At 38.5% G+C, this 21447-nt stretch overlaps 1 protein-coding gene across 1 annotated transcript in view; it reads left to right on the forward strand.

Moving 5' to 3' along the window:
- Positions 1–21447, forward strand: part of DOCK3 (dedicator of cytokinesis 3) — a 147958-nt gene that overhangs the window by 70340 nt on the left and 56171 nt on the right. The window contains exons 11-20 of the mRNA XM_019472565.1: positions 778–902; positions 6321–6483; positions 6974–7080; positions 7792–7963; positions 8634–8731; positions 10728–10811; positions 11167–11267; positions 12594–12675; positions 19074–19244; positions 19936–19977. Coding sequence (XP_019328110.1) covers positions 778–902; positions 6321–6483; positions 6974–7080; positions 7792–7963; positions 8634–8731; positions 10728–10811; positions 11167–11267; positions 12594–12675; positions 19074–19244; positions 19936–19977 — 1145 coding nt within the window. The remainder of the gene's footprint in view (positions 1–777; positions 903–6320; positions 6484–6973; positions 7081–7791; positions 7964–8633; positions 8732–10727; positions 10812–11166; positions 11268–12593; positions 12676–19073; positions 19245–19935; positions 19978–21447) is intronic.

A 21447-nucleotide genomic window follows, 5' to 3' on the forward strand; every position in this document is an offset into this window, starting at 1 on the left:
TTCCCAAAACAAAATTTTTAAAAAAAAAAAAAAAAAAAAAAAAAAGTGAGCTAGAATCTGTCAAATTCAGGATAACAAGATACTGAGATAGATGCTAGCATTTGTATTTCTGAATATAGTCATTTGCTTGAAAGCTCTTGAAAATGAGGTAGTGAGAAATTGGCAAGTATCCATACTGCCCGCTTTCTTATATTCATGCATATGGATACCAGAGGCTAGCCAAAAATTTAGCAAAAAAAAAAAAATAATTCCTTCTTAATCCATCTGAATTGAATTACAACCAGGTTTCCAAAATGGCTGCTTTTATTTTGTTGTTATGATAAAAGGAAATTATGAAAATATAGAAAATACTTGAAGAGCTAACTGAACATAATTTTCTGCTGATCATCACAAAAATACTTATTTATCTTAAAATATATTGGAAATGGGAAGTCTGATGTTAATGATGTTTGTCGGGCTTAGCCTGATACTTCCAAATCAGCTAACTAGACAAAGCCGTAGAAGATTTTTTTCCCTTCCCCGCTTACACACAATAAAAGCAAGTATTGATTCTGAGTTCACACTTAATAAAGGCATTACTAACAATGGTCTGATTTTATGCACTGATATTAAAATGTTCATCTTTATTAACAATTAACTTGCTGCTTGGAATGGTTTGGGCATCAGCCGTAGTCTTGCAGAACACAGAAAACGGTTTGCAGAATCAAAATAAGTTGCGCGCAGGCACTGAGCCTTCCACGTTGAATTTAAGCATGCGACTCCACTCTTTTACTGTAGGTGATATCCGCAACGACTTATACCTGACATTAGAAAAGGGAGACTTTGAAAGAGGTGGGAAAAGTGTGCAGAAGAACATTGAAGTGACCATGTATGTGCTCTATGCGGATGGAGAAATCTTGAAGGTAAGTGCTTATTTCCTCTGAGCTTCAGGTGCCATCTGCTTGCTCCCTGGACGTGTTCTCTTGTTTTGTTGTCTCTGATGCAAGGGAAGTGCTAAGCTAAAACTAGATCTTACTTCCCCCCCTGCCCCCGGCTAAGTTTTTAAACTATATATTATGATGAAGGAAGTGGTCAGTTACCAATTTGAAAGAGTTTGGAGCACTTCCCCTATATGGGAATAGGGGACTTGGAGAAAATATTCATAAACTGAAAAGCTTGTGTAATTTCACAATGTGATGTCAGTGGCTATAGTAAGAAGACAATTTAGAGTAACTGTAGTCAGAAGGAACTGAAGAGTATATGACAAATAATTAAAATTAAATAATGTGTGTCGTACAACATGACGAAATGTGATTACAAGAGAGACTCTTAAATCTGAGTTGTTGGAGTCATGGTACTGAATGTAGTTTTGGAAAATAAATTTGAGTAGCCGTATTTCCAAGATCGTGGCTTTCACCCTGGGATGGCTCCATTCCATCTGTGGACGGTGATGTTTAATGTTTTTCTTTCTTCCTCTGTTCTTGCTTTTAGTATTATTGAAGAGAAGAAGGTAGATAAGTCAGCTTTGTGCGGGGTGGGAGGGTGTGAGGATAGAGAAGTGAACGGGGAAAGTATTTCGACATAAACATCTATCAGAAATGGAGAAACGGCTGCATTAAAATGTATTAATCATAACTTCCCCTACCTTTTTTTTTTACCTCCACTGCAATAAAATGGCCCTTGTAGCCATTATTGTAGAAGAGTCTAAACACCAAAGTGCTTGTGTACCAAACTCATCGCCACGTTTTTTCTAATTGAAAGAACTTTTCCTTTATTACTACAATTGCTTGTGATTTCATTAAAAGTAAAGCATATCTCTTGTAAGGAACTGGTTTGTGCTCGTAGCTGTTGCAGGAAGATCACAATCCTTTTCTGTTTAATTGCATTAGGCATACCTTTCAAATGGAGTGACGTATTTTTAATCATCGCTTTATTTCACAGCAGTCTGCCGAGGACCAGTGTAGGTCTTTACCCTCCAAACTGCAGTATCAGCATCTTCACGTGCTAATGTACATAATGGTAGCTAGTTACACTGTGACGGTGGCTAATGATTAAGTATAAAAGCCATAGAATTTCTAGACGTTATCAGTCTTAACTACTTGTCTGGGTTTGGTTGGAATGGTCATTCACAGGTATTAAGTTATCTTTTTCTTATCCTTGCCTGTTATTACTACTGTAACAGTGCTTCAGGGCTTTACGTGGGATGGCGGAACAGACGTGGTACGAACAAAGACAGACTAGTAAAAGGTAGTCAATCTGATTAGAAAACAATTCAGGTGAACATTTGTCATAAAGGAGAGACTTTTCATATAAAGGATCTTTTGTGGTTTTTAAATTTAAACCACATATTTAAAAGACAATCTTTATACCTTTTTTTAATGTTATTGCTCCTCTGTATAGTTGCAGTCAAAGCAACAAAGATACTTTGTTTACGGTAGGGAGATTTTTGGTTCGTGACGTCTAATGATGCCTAAGATGCACTGTATTCCAAACATGCGGACAGCAGAATTTTTCTGCGTAGGAAATACTCAAAGGTATAAGCTAGCATATCCACTGAAAAATAGTAAAAGGGCCATCAAGGACAATAGAAGTTGAACTCTCCTTCCCTTTAATTTGAACTCCTCCTCACTGCTTAGGTACATTTGTGTTCCCTCTTAACTGCAGAATAGAACTATAAAAATAACCTATAAAACTGAACATCAGTTGAACTGAATATAGAGGCATAGTTCAAAAGTGCTAAATGACAATTTGAAGGAATAATCACATGCACGTAACAGAAAGGAGCAGCTACTTCGAACTGAGTTTGCAAACTAATCATGTCTACTCTTTTTTCATCGCTGCTATAGTTTCTACATGACGTAAAAACTCTGCAAACTCATCTACCAAAGTTAAAGCAAATGAGACAGCCATCTGGAATTACTTCTAACTTAGTGGGTTATCTTACCATTCAATGGTAACGTCCTTGTCCTTGTAGATGACAACTGACCCTATTAAGTGTATATGGCTGCTCTAAGTCTATAGAAATGCCCTGAAAATGATAAGGATTCAGCTCCTTAAACTGTAGATTTCCAGTTTGTCTCAACTTTCAGAATGCAGATTTTGGTTGTAAAATACAGGCAAAGTTTGTGCTCAAAATCTTCCCATGCTTCAGGTGAAAAGCCCTGAGAACAGAGAGCCGCATCAGTTCGAACCATCCCACCTGTGCAATGGGTTTTGGGAAGTCGAGGTATCTGTTTGTCTAAAACTTAACACAGGTCTGTTAGTCTGTGTTATTTTAGTATGCCACTAAATGGATACTGTTTTACCTTTTACATTAAGAATTTAGTTTTAAACCCTAGATGGCTTATTTTTCACTGCAACCATCTGGTTTATGTAATCTTCGGTATGGACACCTAGAGCAATGTGTGATGACCTGCCATTTTCTGTTAGGAGGGAGGTGGTTTCACCCGAAGCCAGAGTATGATTTCATTCCTAGATGAAGCAGCTGTGAAGAGACTGCTAGATCAGGACTTTCATTTCAGTCATTCAGCATAATCTAAAAGAAAATACTGAAGACTGCAACAAGAGGAGTCTAATAACTTTTTAATATAAATGTTCAGAATAAGGTGTGTGTTGGGTAGGGCTTGGTGCAGTCCTCATGGAGGGAATTGCTTTGTTTAGGTTCCCTGTCCCCTGAATAATCACTTGCGTGACCTGAGGTTGCTTTCACAGTCAAGTGTAGCTATTTTCTTTCTTCTATTTCATTTGTCTAATTATGACGCTAATTCAATAACTTTCAGTAGGTGATATAGTAGAGAAGCTAATAAAAAAACTCCAAGCTTACAATAGTGTGGGCAGAACACTGAAAGTTCAATCATTGACCCCAAAGCACTACTGTTCTTGGTTGAAATATCCTTTTCTGTTCCTGACCTATGGCCTTTCCAACGCAGAGACTGCCAAATGAGAGATGGGTGCTGAGTTACACAGTACAGTGGGGAAATTGCCACAAAATTTTCATCTGATATTAGAATAAAATCTCTAAACTTTTCCTGACCAGCAGCACAATCCAAATCTGAATTATGCCTTTGTGAAGACTTTAGCAGAACCATACGCAGCGTTAATGAGAATATTCTGTCTGTCTCAAATCCTTACTGCTGTTGAGTATATCTTGGTCCAGAAATAGTCCTATTGAAAGCAGTGAAATTATTCCCAGAATACAGTGCTGTTCAAAATGAAAATGAGTATTTCCTTTTCAAAATGGTCTTACTCAATTGTTAGTATCTTTCAATATAGTCTGAAAAATAAAAAAACCTGGACACATTTCTCACTTATTCTTCTTTCTGTTCCGGTGGCAGGAATATCTTCTTAATTGCAAGGCATACCCTAAACAATAAAATTATTACCTGATGCTTTTTCTAGTTTAGCTTCCCTTACCTGCCTCCGCCCTCTAATGCACCCACGTATTTGGGTCTCATGGTGACTAGGTGTACGGAGACTAGTTTCATGTTTATATTTTGCAGATCACAATTCAGAATTAAACAATCCTCCCTCCTCAGACTGTAGATTGTGGTACAAATGCATAGAAACTAAGTTAACAACCAGAAGGAAAGACTCTTCACCTATTCATTTATTTAAAGTTTATAGCATGAAACAGCATTCAAAGACCGACCATTTGTCCGCCAAGGCAGGTAATTTTTTGAGGCAACAGAAAAAAGCTCACATTAAAATTTGCATTTTTTACTGTACCTTATAGAAGAAATACAAATACTATTTTACTTTCCCCTAAGAACCTAATGCAGAATGAGGTTTCGGAATTGCTGTGTTGAAGCCCAACAAGTTCTTCTTATTACAAAATATAACGGATATTGCAGGCATTCTGGTTTTTAGTACTGCCACCACCACTCTCACTCCAACCTGTTCATATCTGCAACAGCTAATTCTTGTTGCTGTATTAAAAAAACCCCCACCTTTATGCCGGGATTGTGGTAGATTGGCTACTAAGACTTACTTGAGAAGACTGAGTTTTGTGAGTATATGCTACAGTCACTCAGTTTGGATTAGAGCCTTTGCAATGAATCTCTGCCCAGGGAGCTGTTCTTGCATTGAATCCCAAAATTCCAGAGAACTTTTCTTTCTTTTTGGGCTCCTTCACAAATTCTTGACTTTCTTGAAGCCAGAAGAATATTACCACAGGCCAAACTAACTGGGTCTGGTTAATGGGATATACTTGACTTGGTAGTCCCCTGATTACAGATGAAAAAGTCAAATCAACATCGTCAGTATTTTCTTGGGATAGAATTTAGAGATGCCTTGGGGAAATGACCGGTAGTTGTTCTTGTCATGATACAATTCCCTGTGTGGTGTTTGTACGTCCGAATTTATATTGCATGTGTCGTTCTGGGTCTGCTTAGCTTCTGTTTCTTCCTGGATTCGTTATCCTTAGAGATGCTAAAAGTGAAGAATCTCTAAGCTGTCTTTTTTCTGTGTGGTTTTATAAGAAGTCATATCTTTTGGATCACTTTGTAAGTGCTAGGTGTAGAACATGGGTTAGTGCTTATATAAAAAAATGTGCTTCCTGCTCCATGTCTTCATTACAAAGGACCTTTTACTGTCCTTATTTCAGGACTTCAGTATTTCTTCTAACTTCCTTCACCTATATTCTGACTCAGGATTTCCGTATTTCCTAAATAATATCAATTCATGTTTTTCTTCATCTGTATTTTGAGAATACATAGATTGATCAAGATCTCTGAGCTTTTTATATCTAAAGGCAGAAATTTAGAACCCATTATATTTATAGGTGATGACTATTCAACAAAAATTCTTTGCTTATCACTAATGAAGTAACTCGATCAGAATTTTCTGGGATACCTGGTGAGGCTGGATGGCTGTAATTTCAAAAGACCAACATTTTTAAGAGCTTGAAAAGCTCAGGTATCACTTCTGAACTGAGATACTGAAGCAGAAATCTGATTGATTAAATTATATTTTCAGAAAAGTCTAAAAGTTAGGTCCTTTGTTTCTGGTTTGGTTTTTTTTTTTGGACTCATCTTTACATATTTGGACTTATGTGTTTATTGTATCTGTTCTATGCTTGACAGAAAACTTAGCTTAAATAATAACTTAAGGTTCTGGAATTCATCCGGTATCATAGGTCTCCTAGCTCATCCTTTGACCCAAAACACAGTTTAAAGATCTCTTCAAAAATTTCAGATTTCATTGTGTCTGAGTTTCTGCTTCTGACTCTTCCTTTATGTCTACAGAAAGAGATGAATTATATAAAGGTTATCACAGTGTAATAAAATGACTCATCCATAGTGATGTGATGTCTTTTAATCTTAAATTGTTTTCTTTTGTTCCAGGACTGCATCAGCCTGGGCTCAGGAGAGCCAAGCAGGAGTGCATACCACTCTTTTGTCCTTTACCACAATAACAGCCCTCGATGGGGGGAAATCATCAAGTTGCCCATCCCTATAGACAGGTTCCGTGGGTCTCACCTCCGGTTTGAGTTCAGACATTGCTCCAGTGAGTGCAAAATATAACCAAGAGAAATCTAAAAAAGCTGGGGTCTTCCCGTTGTCAGTATATGTTTGGATGGGGCTGTTGCTGGGTGGAAAGCAGGAAAGGGGTGCCAACCTAAAATACAGTGAAGGTGCACTGCTAATTAGCTGGTTGCTACCTTTATTAAACAGCACGTTAAAAACATTGTGAACAATCAGTGCAGGGCAAAACATTTTGCAGATGTTCTCCCTGGCTGTTCTTTTGTTGTGTTTTCCTGTAGAGTGTTTTCTTTACAGCATGTATATTTTATATTTTACTATGTTTGGCATGTTTGTGTTTGTTTTGAGGCTTGTCGATCATTTGCGTAGAATTAGACGTAGTACATTATATGTTGTTGATGTAACCTGCGTGCTTTTTGTTAGGCATGCAGAGAAGTTTGTGAATAACCTTGTGGTATATATGGACAGACAGAATATGTACAAATATGATTCCTTATTTCTATCTCTTACTACAGCAAAAGACAAGGGAGAAAAGAAGCTCTTTGGTTTTGCATTCACTCCGTTGATGAGAGATGATGGCACTACCTTGTCGGATGATATCCATGAGCTTTATGTTTATAAGGTACCAATTCTTCCCTGCAGACTTTTCACCTACTTCAGTTTAAATAAGTAATGGGCAGTACGTTACCTTTTTTCCCCTCTCATTAGAAGTTATGTGAGGAACAGATTAATAGTCGTTTCAAAATTTTATAAAATCAAAATCTCATGACTAGGTATGGACACGGCCTTCTATTCTAGGTACAGCTTCCCTTTTCCCTTCAGATAATGATGATTTATCTTCTGATAATCCTGTCCGTTTTGAATTCAAACATACTAGTGCTTATGAGCATTCAGCAGTTTTACCAGCCTATGGCATTACTCTGTGCCTTTGTATTACGAAATTATGCTGTACTTCAAATGCATCGTGTTACAATGCTACAGCTTGGCAACCCCGTAGCAAGGGGTTGGCGGGGGCGGGGGTGTGTGTTTGGTTTTTTTCTTCCTGCTGATTTACCTTGGTTTATTTCTTCGGTATGATTTTCAGACTAAGTTGTACAGTTGGAAGATCATGGTAAGTTCTAAAGAGTCAGTGGTTAGGAGACCACACTTTCTAGAGCTGGGTCTGTTTTGTGTGTGCTCAGGCCCCGAAGGTGGTAAGCACGGCTTTTTCGTAGAAGTGTTTTTGTGCACCCAGAAGATCAGTAAAAGTGCTGCTAGGCAATGGCTGTCAGGGTGCGAGTACGTGAAATGAGATAGACTAGGTACAATTCCATTTCTTGTCCTGTACCTGCAGTGTGATGAGAACAGCACGTTTAACAATCACGCCCTGTACCTGGGGCTGCCTTGCTGCAAAGAGGACTACAATGGCTGCCCCAACATCCCTTCCAGCCTCATTTTCCAGCGCAGCACCAAAGAGACCTTTTCCGTCTCCACACAGCTTTCTTCTACCAAACTGACCCAGAATGGTAAGTAGCTGATCCTTCAAAATTGCCCAAGGCAACAGGGATTATGAAAAAGAGATAAGATGGGTGTGCTTGTGCTCTGTTTATTTTACTAAAATATTCCTTTGTTATAACTTCATTATATGTAAGCTTTTTTTTTACTAACACTATTGAAATGAGCAGAAACTTTTTTTGAGGAAATAAGGATTTTGAGAGATGGCAGAGACATCTCTGTAAGCGCAAGAGAAGGGTCATATGTTAAAGCAAAGTTAATTTTCATTAAATGATTGAAGAACAAAAAATTCAATGTTAGCACTTACTACAGAATCCAAAGTTTAGTTTGTTCGGCTTTTACAGCGTTACTAAGTAAATAAAAATTTGTTATGGCAACGTCCCTGAAGCATGGGAAGACAAAAGTGGATGGTCCACAGTGCAGTGTCAAGTCACATAGGGAAAAATTGCAGCCTTTCCTCTTTTCAAAGTACTTCTTCATTCCTCCATTCATTTCTTTGTTAGTAGTATTGGACTTACTCCACATTTTCCTCCTTGTTTTCCCTTGTTTATTTTTTTTTCCCGAGAAGTGTGAACTGCAACAAGAGCAGAAGTGTAACATGTAATGAATCTCTGGTGGGTCTGGGGTTGCCATTCTGCCCTCTGCGCGTGGATTCTAGCTCTTTCTCTCACTGTTCTGCAGTGGATTTGCTTGCCCTGCTGAAATGGAAAGCTTACCCAGATCGTGTGATGGATATTCTAGGAAGGCTGAGACATGTCAGTGGCGAGGAGATTGTTAAGGTACAACATGAACTAACAGTCTTTTGATGTATCTGTGATAGCAAGTGAATTCAGACCTGCACTGCGCTTCTGAACGTTCCTCTTACTGTACTTTTTGATTCACGCTGTGAATTCTCGGAGTGTATGAATTGGGATTTTATTTTGACATGAAACCGAACAGGAGGATACGCTCCAAAAATCAATGGATAGTTAGTCCTTGGGGTCAAAATAGAGCTAATCCTTAGTAAAAGTCCCTCACCCAGATGTGCTGCGAGTATCGGGTCCTCAGCACCAGTTGTTCCACTCTGCAGGCCCGCTCCTGTTGAGCCACACTGCTTGCTGATGTAGACATAGCCACTGGTAGCGGTGTTCTGTGCACTTACCTGTTCCAATAGTATTTTCTAAAGGGCATTCTCTGAAACTGCGTAAGCATGGTTGGTCATTTCTAGAGTGAAGAAAACAGAGCTGACTCAGAAAACCTGGCCTTTTCAAACAACTACTAGAGTTGATCAGTACTTCTGTTTTGCAAGTATGTGCCAAACGTCAGCGCAAAGGAGAAAGAAACGTGAAACCTTGAAAGTGAAGTTGGTCAATGGCCAGTGAACCACCCTGCAAACCCATCTTGCTGTCCCAGCACTGTGAAATGGAGCTGTTGCCTAGAGCACCAGTTGCCCTCTAGTGTGTCTAACCTATCAGTAATCTGTCTCCTATCTGATACTTTTATCATGTTCTGTAACCACTGTTGCTCTACATGCCAATCCTTTGTGTGACCTGAACTTCCTTAGGTCAAAGGAACTTCAGAATGCATTTGAATACTTGTGGTCTCACCAGAACTGCATTCCAGATATCCTGCTGATAATTTTAGGTGCGCTGAGAACTCTCCCTAGAATTTATTTCTATAAATCTAGAAGTAAAAGGAGATAATTTGTAATGGCAAACAACCAAAGAGAAGAAACCAAAGAGAAATCCCGTCACTTAATTAGTAGTTTATGATTAAAGCCACTTCACTGTAATTCATTTGAATGTTGCCATATCTTGAATGTTAATCTTCATGATAACTTTGTAACAGTAACAGAAGAGGACAATACCCCATTTATAGTGGAATTCTTCAAGAATGTCATGTTTTTTACACTTTGTTTGCAGGGCAATGCAAGTATCTGGTTTTTATAGAGAAAAGCATAAAAAGATACGGATTACATTATTCCAAGGGGAGAAGTAATTGATTCCCTCCCTAAATCAGCTGCCATTTGGCATTGGGATATGAAAAACAGAATGCGGTTATTCAGAAAAAAAGAAATTTTATCCTTTCAGAGACTTCATAAATTGTTAGATTTTATTTCTTGTTTTCCACATCAGAAGTTTAATTAGACTAGATTAAAAAAGTCATGAGAGAATGTGCAGTTGACTTGATCTTTAGCATTCTTCTTCAGAGTCATCCTTTCTGAGGACTGTGCTTTCAGGAGAGAAAATCACTGAGTTGTCAGCGTTCAGTAAGCCACAGTGTCACGGATGAAAGAAACAATTGGCAGTATGTAACTTGACCCAATTAATGCTTGTTATAAAAGCTTTACTTTCTGTCATATAACAGAAGTTTTCAATATTAAACATAATTTGGAGCACCAGTTAATGTGCTTCCAAGTCTTAAATTTGATGACGTACAGTATCTGATACACTCTAATGACAGGAGGATGAAAGTAAGTTGTTTTGCCGCCGTTGTTAGGCAGCACTTCCAGTGAGGGAAACACTCAGTTATATTTACAGATCAGGCATGCGGTACGTATTTCTTATTTTTTGTTTTTCTGTCATTTTTGTTTAGCAATATTCCTTGTAAAGAGAAAAATTCTTCCTAGTAAAACCAAATGAAAATCTGTCGCATCATATGAAGGAACCTGAAGTGGTTTGTCCTTGGCAGATGTTTCACAAAGATATCAAGATGTATGAAATAAAGCACGGGGGAAATAACCTTCTTTTGAATACAATTTAATTTGAAATTCTTTGTTTATTCATGTCATTTTAGTTCCTACAAGATATTCTCGACACGTTGTTTGTAGTGTTGGATGACAACACAGAAAAGTATGGTCTGTTGGTCTTTCAGTCTTTGGTAAGCTGCTGAATTGTTACTTTTCTTTATCTCATGGTCAGTGAGTTTTAAGTTTCTTGTTATCATGTTGCTAGTATTTTACTTCCATGAAATATGAAATATTCAGCTGGATCCAGCCTTATGTTTTCTGTAATACTCTTGGGCGAGGAGGGCAGGATAGCTTCAACAGATCCGAGGACAGCAATACTGGCTATCACTTGGGAGAAACAAACAATAACATCTAATAAGACAACTGCTGACTGTTTAAAGACACTCACGTATTTCATTGTTCCTTAGCTTGTGGAACTTGTTTATAGAAACCTAGCAACAATGTGCAATTTCCTTTAGTATGGGTTCACTTTTTCATCTCCCACAGGTATTCATCATAAATCTGCTGCGTGACAGCAAGTATTTTCATTTTCGACCCGTGATGGACACTTACATTCAGAAGCACTTTGCAGGAGCACTGGCTTACAAGTAGGTGTTGTATATCCATCGCTTCAAGAGATGGTATTAGCAAGCTTTTGAATGATGTCACCCTCGGAATCATAACCTTCACGTTTAGCGGTGGTTTTCAAAAGTAGAACTACTCAGATGAAAGTTTTCCAGCACAGTTATGGAGAACAGCTGCTGACTGTCACCTGTGGCTCAGAACGAGCAGACTTTGGAATTCATCTTGCCTTTCTGAACTGGCAAACCTTACTTTCTGTTTTTTTTAACTGAAGAGACGCTGTCACTCAGCAACAACTCATTATCAGTCTGAACTGATGAGCTACCGAGAGCGTATACATTTCTTGTCTTAGGGATGTTGGGATATAAGACTTGTGTGAAAGCTTAGAGAACTAACTGTAATTTCCTCTTCCAAAGTAGACAGGTATTCACGTAAGAAGATGTTCTGTTTGGTTACAGTAAATGTATAATTTCAGTAGATGAGAAACTTAATTTTCACTGTCACTTTGAAGATTCTGCCTTATTTTCTAATATTCTTTTTTGAGGTTTGCATCAGAGAATAAGACAAATTTTTGAAAGCAGTAACAGTTATCATTCAGGGTGTTGTTTTTTCTATCTTTCAGACCATTTCTTTTGTTTATTTGAGCACATTCTATCTTTGGCCACAATAAACTATTAAAAACAGCTTATAATTGGTTTTGATTGTTTTAAACCATTCACATTTTAGTGTAATTAAAAACAATATATAAAAATATTCTGTCAATGACAGGTAAAAAACTATACAACACTAGAAGGCATAGTCATGTTCAGAGGGTAAAAAGGTGTTCCGCTTTGTGTTAATTATCACCTCTTTCAGACAAAAATGATTTTTGGTAGTCTGATGTCTGAAATAAAATATGTTTTAAATGCAACTCTTTAAGTTAGTCCAAATGGTATTGTGTACTTAGGAAAATAGATGCATGTATTTTCTTTGTGATCTTAGTTTCTAAAAACTTCTTACTTACAGGAGATCCGGAATTTCCTATTTAAAAAAAAAAAAAAGATGGTGTTTTGCTATATTGCATGCCTTTATCAAAGCTCTCTCTTTAATAACATCTTTTTGATGTTCTCTCAGTGTTCCCCATGGTCTAAGTCAGTCACAGCGAAGAAATTATTTTCTGGTTTTGAAACTTAAATAAACGTATATATTACGTAAATTCAGTAGCTAGGACAGCTATAGCTGACCAGTGAAATGGAGTGGAGTGAAATGAAACTAGTTTATAGATTTCTCCCTAAAAGCAAAATATTTGTTGCCTGACTAATATTAAACTATTGCTGAAGGTTCCTCTTCTTTTCACTATTTGTTATATTCAGAGAACTGATCCGATGTTTGAAGTGGTACATGGACCGTTCAGCTGAGCTTGTACGCCAAGACCACATCCAGGAAGCAATGAGAGTATGTATTTAATAAAAGAGCGCGCGTCTGTTCCGTCTGTGACTACAAAAGGGCCAGGGAAGCTGTAAATAAAATCGAGGGCAGTCTGGCACTGACTTCTTACTTGTTTAAGCAGAATTCTTTTTTTTTTTTGTAGTATTTTGCCAAAATTTTCATTTTAGGGGGAGATTCACTCTTGTGCAGAAAAAAAATTGAAGAATTAGATCTCCTTAAGTCCTTCTGAAGCCCTATGGACGACTTAAGTGGGACTTACATGGAGTATATATGCACTGGCCATTTATGTGTATGGTCTACACCTTGCACGTCCAGAAGCCGTTATTTTAAATGTACTAGGCACAGGTGCTGTGGATCAAAGACACACTTCTCATTTCTGGCTGTGACACAGCTTCTGTGTATTACTGGTTGAAGTTCTGGAGTATTTTAAGAAGGAGATAAGTGAGCCTTTAACTGGATGGCAATTCTAACAACGGTCATTGCACAGGACCTGAATCGCAGTTCCGTGACGAGACTGGGATCTCGCAGGAAGGCACAGCTTTCTAATGGTGTCTGAAACAAAGGGAATGTTTTTGGTGCTATTACAGAGAAATCGGAGAATAAATAAAGTATTAGTTTTACCATGTGTAATTGTAAAACAGAAAGATAGTGTGTCAAGTACATAAATACAAGATTCCAAAATTTGCAGGAGGATATTTTTCTTTGGGTGACTGTCCATCTGTACCTTCTTACTCTGAGTAGGCTTATGCCCAAACATTTGAGTCTGGGCACTTTTAGAACTAGTAGCAGTGGCAGAGATTAGCACTTTCTTTTTCTCACTTTTTCATGTCGGTACAAATAGGTGAAGCATCTCACAGGTGAAGCACGCACCCACACATACACTACTCCTTTAATTTCTGGCAACCATTTGGGAAAGTCAGAGGTTGTTCCTTTTAAATGTATTTATGCTTATGTCTTGGCATACATTTCAGACTTTATTATGGCTTTTCTTTCTTCTTGTGATATTTTTGTTCTTCGTTTTGCCTCCTTTAGTCTAATTTAGTCAGTATTTTTGAGGAAGTAATTTTTATTTTTTGAGAATCCTTGTTCCATTTGAATGGTATGGCATCACCGCCATCAACTAGCTTTCAAGATCTCCTGTTAAGATCATATCCTGATACTTACGAGGGCATTACACCAGTGTTTACTTTGTCTTTTGTAGATATTCACGTGCTTAGAAAATTCATCTTTGTGATACTTTTCAACCACAGATTCATAGGGAATGGTAAAAATGGGGCAAAGATGTCTTTTCAAGAAATTATCAACTTTGTCATTCTTTTTGTTTCCATCCTTATCCTTCCTTTTTTTTTTTTTTTTTTAATTACAAAGAAACCTATTAACATTATGAGATGAGAGGAAGATCTCTAGCTGGAATGACTTCTAAAAGGTTTTCTTCCCTCTCAAACCACTCATTAGTGCTATATGCCATGCAGCAAATAGAGATGTATGATATTGTCCCTATGTGATCTGCATGTTTTGAACCTCACAGTAGTCCTCTTCAGAAATATTAAAAATATGAATGCTGGAATGTCTTTCAGAAGCTCAGTTATTCAACGTACTGTTTGTGAATAAAGTACATTCTTTCAAGGACTCCAAGGCAGCTCTGTGCTTACTGGGAATCTCAAGTGCTTGCCTAGAAAGTAGCTGTTGCCTCCGTGAGTGAGGTCAATTTGAAGACCTGACAGCCCAAGCCTTTCCAAGCACAGGAATTATAATTACCACCAGAGTTTCTGCAGACCTAACAGCGCATCCTCTACCACCGACGCTGCTGTCACATCTTATTCTGACAGTTGCCGTTGCAGGTATATCTTGGAGGCCCCAAATTAAGGTCTTTATCTTCTTCCATTACAGGAAAGTGATTGATTTCCTTCTTTGTTTCCAGATTTTATTTCAGGCATTTGGAGCAAGTTTGTACCAAAACCATTATCGTTGCTGATGTGTCATTGCTAGTACTGTGTTCTGCTGTTGGGCATTTCTGTGGTCTTGGATGTCTTCACTACATTCCTTGCATTAGTAGTTCTTCAGCTGAGAAAACAGGATAGCTCTCTATCCCTTTTTCCCTGAATTAGCTGTTAAATGTAGTACCATAAAGCAGATGTTGAAATATCTCTGCACTCTTCTTTAGCTTTTGACTGCCCATGTACATTCATGATGGATATGTGGACGTCCTCATAGGATTCTGATTTTCGACCTTGGCATTAGCAAGCGGTGCTCTAGACTACTTCTAAAATTACTTACCTCCCTCAAGACTGCTCTGAATTCTCAAAAAACTTCTATGAAACCTGGAGGAACTATAACCGAAAGGGGGTCTCTACCTATGCTAGAACACATGGCATCATGTTCCTTTATTATGCCCTGTAACAAGCTCCACATAAGATGCATCCAGATACAGCTGCCTGTGCCTCCCTGGAGAATTCTGTAACGAAGTGTCCATGTATGGCTCCACAGACAGTTTCACGTTCCCTGCTGGTCATGCCAAAACTTAGGAAGTGCCTCTAGGAGGTGCCCTTTCACCTTCAGTTATCTTCCGGCAGTAGAATCACGGGTTGGTTTTGCCTAGATTGAGGAACCCGCTGAAAAAGCAAGACCTTTTCTTCCTCAGGAAGTCACATCTTCATGTCAGTGTTCTGGAGCTGAACCACGCAGAACATGCATCAAGCTTTTTTTAGAGACTTTGAGGTACCGCATACCATTACTATGGGGCTTTACGTGAATCAGTGATACGGAAGGGGTCAGTCTTCCCAGCTGATTTCTTCAAAACCCTGAACATACTTTCTGAGCCAGGGAGCTAGTGAATGAGAGATCTGGAATTACGTTCTCAGCCTGCCTTTTCAGACTGGGTACTCCTCCAAATTGTTTTCTTCGCCCTGAACTTAAAAAAGAAATGTCAGTCCGTTGCTTTTGAGACCAGTCTGTCTCTGGAGTTATTAATTACCTCATTCAGAAATAATTACCTTATTTGGTGATTTACATTTTTTACAGTCTCACTTTTTCTAAGAATACCAGAAAATTGCTGCTGTAATTATAATTGTTCCACCCTGGTCAGCCTGTTTGTGAGACTTGCTCCTTCTTTTATTGCTGTTGCCTTGAACTTTGCCCTAGGTCTTTTATCGGCTTCCACAAGACTCAAATTGGTACCTTCACTTGAACCTTTGTACTTTTTTTCTTAGAACTGCATAGTAGATGCTCCTTGGACTTGAAGCAAGTATGCTGTTCTCTGGAAAAAACACATTGACAGTAGCAGAAAGAAGTTTGCTTAGCTGCTCTTGAAAGGTGGATACACAGAGACTACTGAAAAGGGCTTTTTTTCACTTTGGTTAGGACAGTGAAAGAGATTCAGACCTTCAGAGCTGATCCTCTTTACATACACTGTGCTTATGATAAGGTTACCCGTTCTACATACTCCAGATTCTTTCCTAAAGTAATCTTTGGGTTTCTTGAGTTAGGAAATTAATCTGTGCTTTTTCTTAAAGCAGCTCGGTACAAGGTTGATTCATCTGTTCATACTCTGAACGTCAGCTATGGTTTGCCTTTCGTTTGAATTGAACAGACTCTTCATCTTTACAGCAGATGAGTCCAGATGTGCAGCTGTACTGTCCCCAAGACTGTCCACTGGATTTATGAATGTGCTGCAGTAAAACCATCAAATGTTGTCTGAGCACAATCCCTGAAGGCTCAAGTGACACTCGTGTCTCTGAAGAGTATCTTTATCCATTAGACCTGCAGCATAACCACAGCAATTTATCCACTTTACCTGTGTTGTCATAGAAGCTTCTAACTGAGGCTGCTTTTGTCATAGCGGTCTTCTGGTTTTAATTCTCCTGGGACGTTGCAACCAACCACCAGGTAATCTGTGCAAGTTGAGATGTGCTGTTCCTGTGTTCAGAGTGAACATGCATATGGACAGTCACTCAGAGAAGAAAGGAAGGTTACTCATTAGTAAGTGGAAGTTCTTTGAGATGCATTATCTCATTATGCTTTATATGCACATTTCTTACTCCTTTTCTCGTCTCTCCTGGAGTAGCACTGGTAGAATTTAGGGATTGTTTGTTTGAGAGGAAATAAGGTCACGATGCTGTTTGTCCATGTAAGTTTTGCATGTGATGTACCATGAGTCTTTAGGTTGCTGGTCACAGGTGAGTGGTGTGTGCTCACCTGTTGTGTGAACATGCATACAGACTATGTTTTTAAGAAACTTCCTTTAATGTGATACTGATTTTTTTGTATATCATGCCAAACATAATAGAAGGCTTGAATTTTATTTCAGTGCACTTCTGTGTCTTTAGGCACATATATGAATCATGTCTGTGATTTTGTAAGTAGTAAGAGTCAAAGTTAGTCCAAGTGCTGATTTGTGCTAACAAGACTTGGTTTGTGTTTTTACCATCTCAGCCACGTGTCTGCAAACACACTGAACTCTTCAGTTAACTGCCTTTAATTCTAGGCAACAGTTTAGGTTGTCTGTGCTAAGGATGTGGAGTGTCTCTGAAAGCCTGCCATTTCACTTTCAACAGAGAATTACAGAACTTCATAGATAAATCCTCTGATTCATTGCAAAACATAATGTTCACATTAAAGTTACGAGCTTTCAGGTTAGAATTGCGGTTGTCCATACCAAACCGATAAAACAGCTTGTATGAGCGCTTGACTTGCTGTATTTGGTGTTAGCAGCAGAGATGCTAACCTTAAAGAGCCGACTCTTGTGAACCAATTGACCTTTGTCTGGGAACTATCCAGAAATATAAAGTGTTATTTCCTGATGAAGTTCTTTCGTGTAAGGAAGCTTCACTGGGAGATGTATAATGTACTGCCGAATTACCAAAGTTGCCGTCATTCCTGGGAAAAAAAAAAGGCTGTAAGTATCAGCAGTGGCATTTTGAAATCCGTGATGGCTTTATGAGGAATTTCACATTCCCATTCTCTATCCTTAAAGCTGTAGCATTCTAAAGCTTGCAACATAACATTGCATATTCGTGCATATAGTGTGGTGGTTCGATGAGGGGCATCTTATGGATGCAAACATACCTGATGAGGGCAAAATTTGTATTTGAATTAACTTTCAAACAGTGAAGCAAGATGAGAATACTTTCCAGCGAATACAGTGGAATATTACTAATGTTTCTGTATAGACTGTGATTACTGAAGCTCCAGCCTGTTTGTCTCCTGTGCTGAATTTTGAGGATATCGTCAAACTATGAATCATGTCTTCCCTTAATCCTGCTTTAATGGTGTATCATGTTAAGCACTAAGGGAAGGAGTGAAGTCTAAATGTCACTGATCTTTAGCACGTTTCAGTGTTGACAGTTGTGTACACCAAATGATCAAAAAGGCCTTGTTGCTGTGTGGAATATTACATTGCTATATTAATGTCTGTGAGAACCTTTGATAGATGGGTAAGCTTGTTAAAGGTTCCACAGAACAATGTATTTTTCTTCATCGACACTGCTGCCAAATAAATGGAGTTCTGAATAATGCCATTTACAAAATTTTAGTTGAAGATGTTTAGGTTGCAAATTCAGACTTAATCTAGACGTGTCATAGAGCAAACTATCATTCTGCCACAAAGAGATGCAATTTGCCAGTCCTTCGGGACTGCAGCATCTATCACACATTGTATAACGGTGTTAAATGCCATCTTCTGTGCAGGTTATTCTCCCTCTGCTGGGTGCTTTCCAAGTTTCATGTGTGACGGTAAAAGAAAGACACTTTAACTTACCACAGCTCGAAGTAAAAAGATACTCACTACAGTACTGCTGCTTGCTACTGTTACGGGCTGCCAGAGGGCTTCACATGCTGCTCTTGTCGTCTTCTATTTCTGCATCTGCATTTATTTCTGTTTGTACATGTAGCTGCCAGAAATAAAGGTGAACCTTGCTGTTGTGTTCATATTGAAAAGTAGATTCTAGATTAGCTAACGCAAGTAATTAAAGGTAAAATTTGAATGAAGACAGGAGAATAGCTTCTTCAGACACAGTCATTGTGCCAAGTCATGAGAAAACTAGAAGTCTCTTATCTTTACAGTCATTGTGCCGAGTCATGAGAAAACTAGAAGTCTCTTATCTTCACCAAGATTTTCCTCAAATTATGTAACTCAAATTTGTCTATTTGACTTAAATGCATACTTTTTTTGTTAGTGGGACATACTAGTAACAAAGATTATTGGTTGAGAATGGGTACTTGCCTATGAGTAGCTCTTCCTTAACTGAATTATATAACTTACAAAACCTATGTTTCTTTCTCCTTTCTAAAGCTGAAGAATTTAGTTATTACGCACCTAGAATCTTTCCTGGTTCTCTTTAAAGCTCCTTTATTTTTCTTTCTCTCTTTTTCTCTATCTTAATCTCCTTCCTCTCCTGCTCCTTAAGGCCTTGGAATATCTTTTCAAGTTCATTGTCCAATCTCGGATCCTTTACTCCAGAGCTACTTGTGGAATGGAGGAAGAACAGTTCCGCTCCAGCATCCAGGAGCTTTTCCAGTCCATCAGATTTGTGCTCAGCTTGGACAGCAGGAGCTCTGAGACTCTCATCTTCACACAGGTTTGCTATTTTCTACACTTTAACTGGCAAACCAAAAGGCAGCTGTTTTCTGCACAGGTAGTATATATGGGCACGTGATGATTAAATGCAGGTTAGTAGAGTTTTCCCCCTCTAACAAGCTGATGATACTGGGAAACGACATAGCCAGTTAATGTTATTAGGCAGCAGCTTTGCACCACTTCACAGATACAGGTGAGCTGAACTGTGGACTCTCAAGAGGACAGTGACTTGTCACATGAGAATACAATTTTTGCTCTTCACAAAAGTAAACTGCATTTTCAAGTCTCTCGTTCATACGTCTTACAGTTGGCCTCAAGAAATTTTAAATCCTTAATTGTAGTAGCTCAAGTCAATACTTAGGGTTATAGCAACATCAAGTAGAGGAGTTCAACTGATGTACTCACAGTCAGATAAACTGAATTCCAGCATACTCTAAAATTACGGTCAGAATCACGTGCAGCCTGACCGCAAGCATACCGTGATACCCACACTCGCATTTCATGTTATTTTTAATATGGCCCGGATGACTTCACGAAGACTTCTTGTGGACTTAAGATACTACTCAAAGCGAGTAAGGATGCTGCTAAGTTTTGTTTTGTATTTTGAAGACCACTGTACTAAATTACGTACTTCTGTGTTTAGAAGTTTTAAATAGCAATGTCAAATGTGTTCTGTGTGCCTCGGCTCACAGAATGTCAGAATGGACCACCTAGAACTTCCTGGTAATATGAAGGTGATTTGTAATCACTAATTTACTATCTACAGATGTTTTGAACACCTACAGTAGTTTGCCAAAGAAGCAGTTACTGCGAACGTTGCGACAAAACAGAGTGACTCCACTGGTTAGGGAAGCTGCCAGCAATGTGATCTCCTTCTTAAGAGAAGCTGCTCTGAAAGATTTTGGGAACAGCTGCTCTAATCTTTTATTTAATTACCCATTAGTGGGTATAATAAGATGAGCCAGAAACATGAGAAGTCAGTGCACAGAATTTTGCAGGCAAAGTGACAGCGAGTGGAAGCGGTGGAATGCAGGCTGTTTAGGGTTCGTTCTTTGTTTTTCAGTTGTGTTGATCACAAATACAGAGAGAGACTAGATTTGAGGATGGGGTTATTTTCCCTTTTTGCCTCTTTTTTTTTTTTTTTCCTCCTTTCTCTCACTATGGTATATCTTACTTTAGACTTTTGTAATTTGTAAAGCCTGTCCTTGTTTAATCTTTGAAAAGTTTACTTTTTGTTTCCCCCTTGCCACTATGTTGCCTCTTGATCCCAATTGCCCCATAGGCCTCTCAGCCTGGAGGGCAGGCGAGCGGAGCTGGGACATGTGCCCCACAAAAATGTGGTGGTACTTCAAGGCCGTCATTTAATTCTGTAAGTAATGATCCCCAGAACTGCACACGTATTTCATCATGGATGTTCCCAATGAATCCCTTTTCCCTACCCCAAACCCTCTTTTCCTGCATATAAACTGGAATTTACTGTTTAAGCGGCTGGTACTTTAAAACTAGCAAATTGTGGAATATTTCAGTAATTAATGGAACAGCTTATGGCATCCACACACCGAAAATACAGTACTGAGGGCGTATACAAGATTATATACATCAAATTGTTCAGGAGAGCCAAGGAATTTATCTACTTTTTTTGGAAATCTGGGTAACTGTTAAATATCTACAGAAATGCTTGAGGCCCTAGCCAACATAGTTTTCTTCACACTTGTCCTCTTATCCAGGATATTACAGAGATCTCAATATAGTTCTTTCCAGCGATGAGATTAGAACTAATTATGTCCTTCCTTCCAGGCAATTAGTTTGACATGAGTAATGTTTCAGCATATTTTAGGGTGTTGTACAAAAAGGGCCCTTCAAGGAACTGATGAAACGATGTAGCTGTTCCTCAAGACGGCTCCAGAGCTTCCTGAAGAGATCCCATGCATATCCTTAGATTGCTACTGGATATCCTAAATCAGCACAGAAATCCTTCTGCTTTATAGTAATAGTTAGAAATAAGTTTAGGAAAACTCCTGTAAGGATTTGTTGGGCCAATATTGTAATTTCACTTATATTATCCCAAAGATAAAGATGATGACTGGATTTGCGGCTGTTACAGCCTTCCAAGAGTACCATGAGCTATTTAAATGATTCATAGTTGTTTATTTTGTTAGTACATTGTATGTACGTAGCAACCATTAGGTGACAACACCCAGGAG

The sequence above is a fragment of the Aptenodytes forsteri genome, unplaced genomic scaffold, assembly GCF_000699145.1.
Source record: "Aptenodytes forsteri isolate BGI_AS27 unplaced genomic scaffold, ASM69914v1 Scaffold156, whole genome shotgun sequence".
Classification (NCBI taxonomy): Eukaryota; Metazoa; Chordata; class Aves; order Sphenisciformes; family Spheniscidae; genus Aptenodytes; species Aptenodytes forsteri.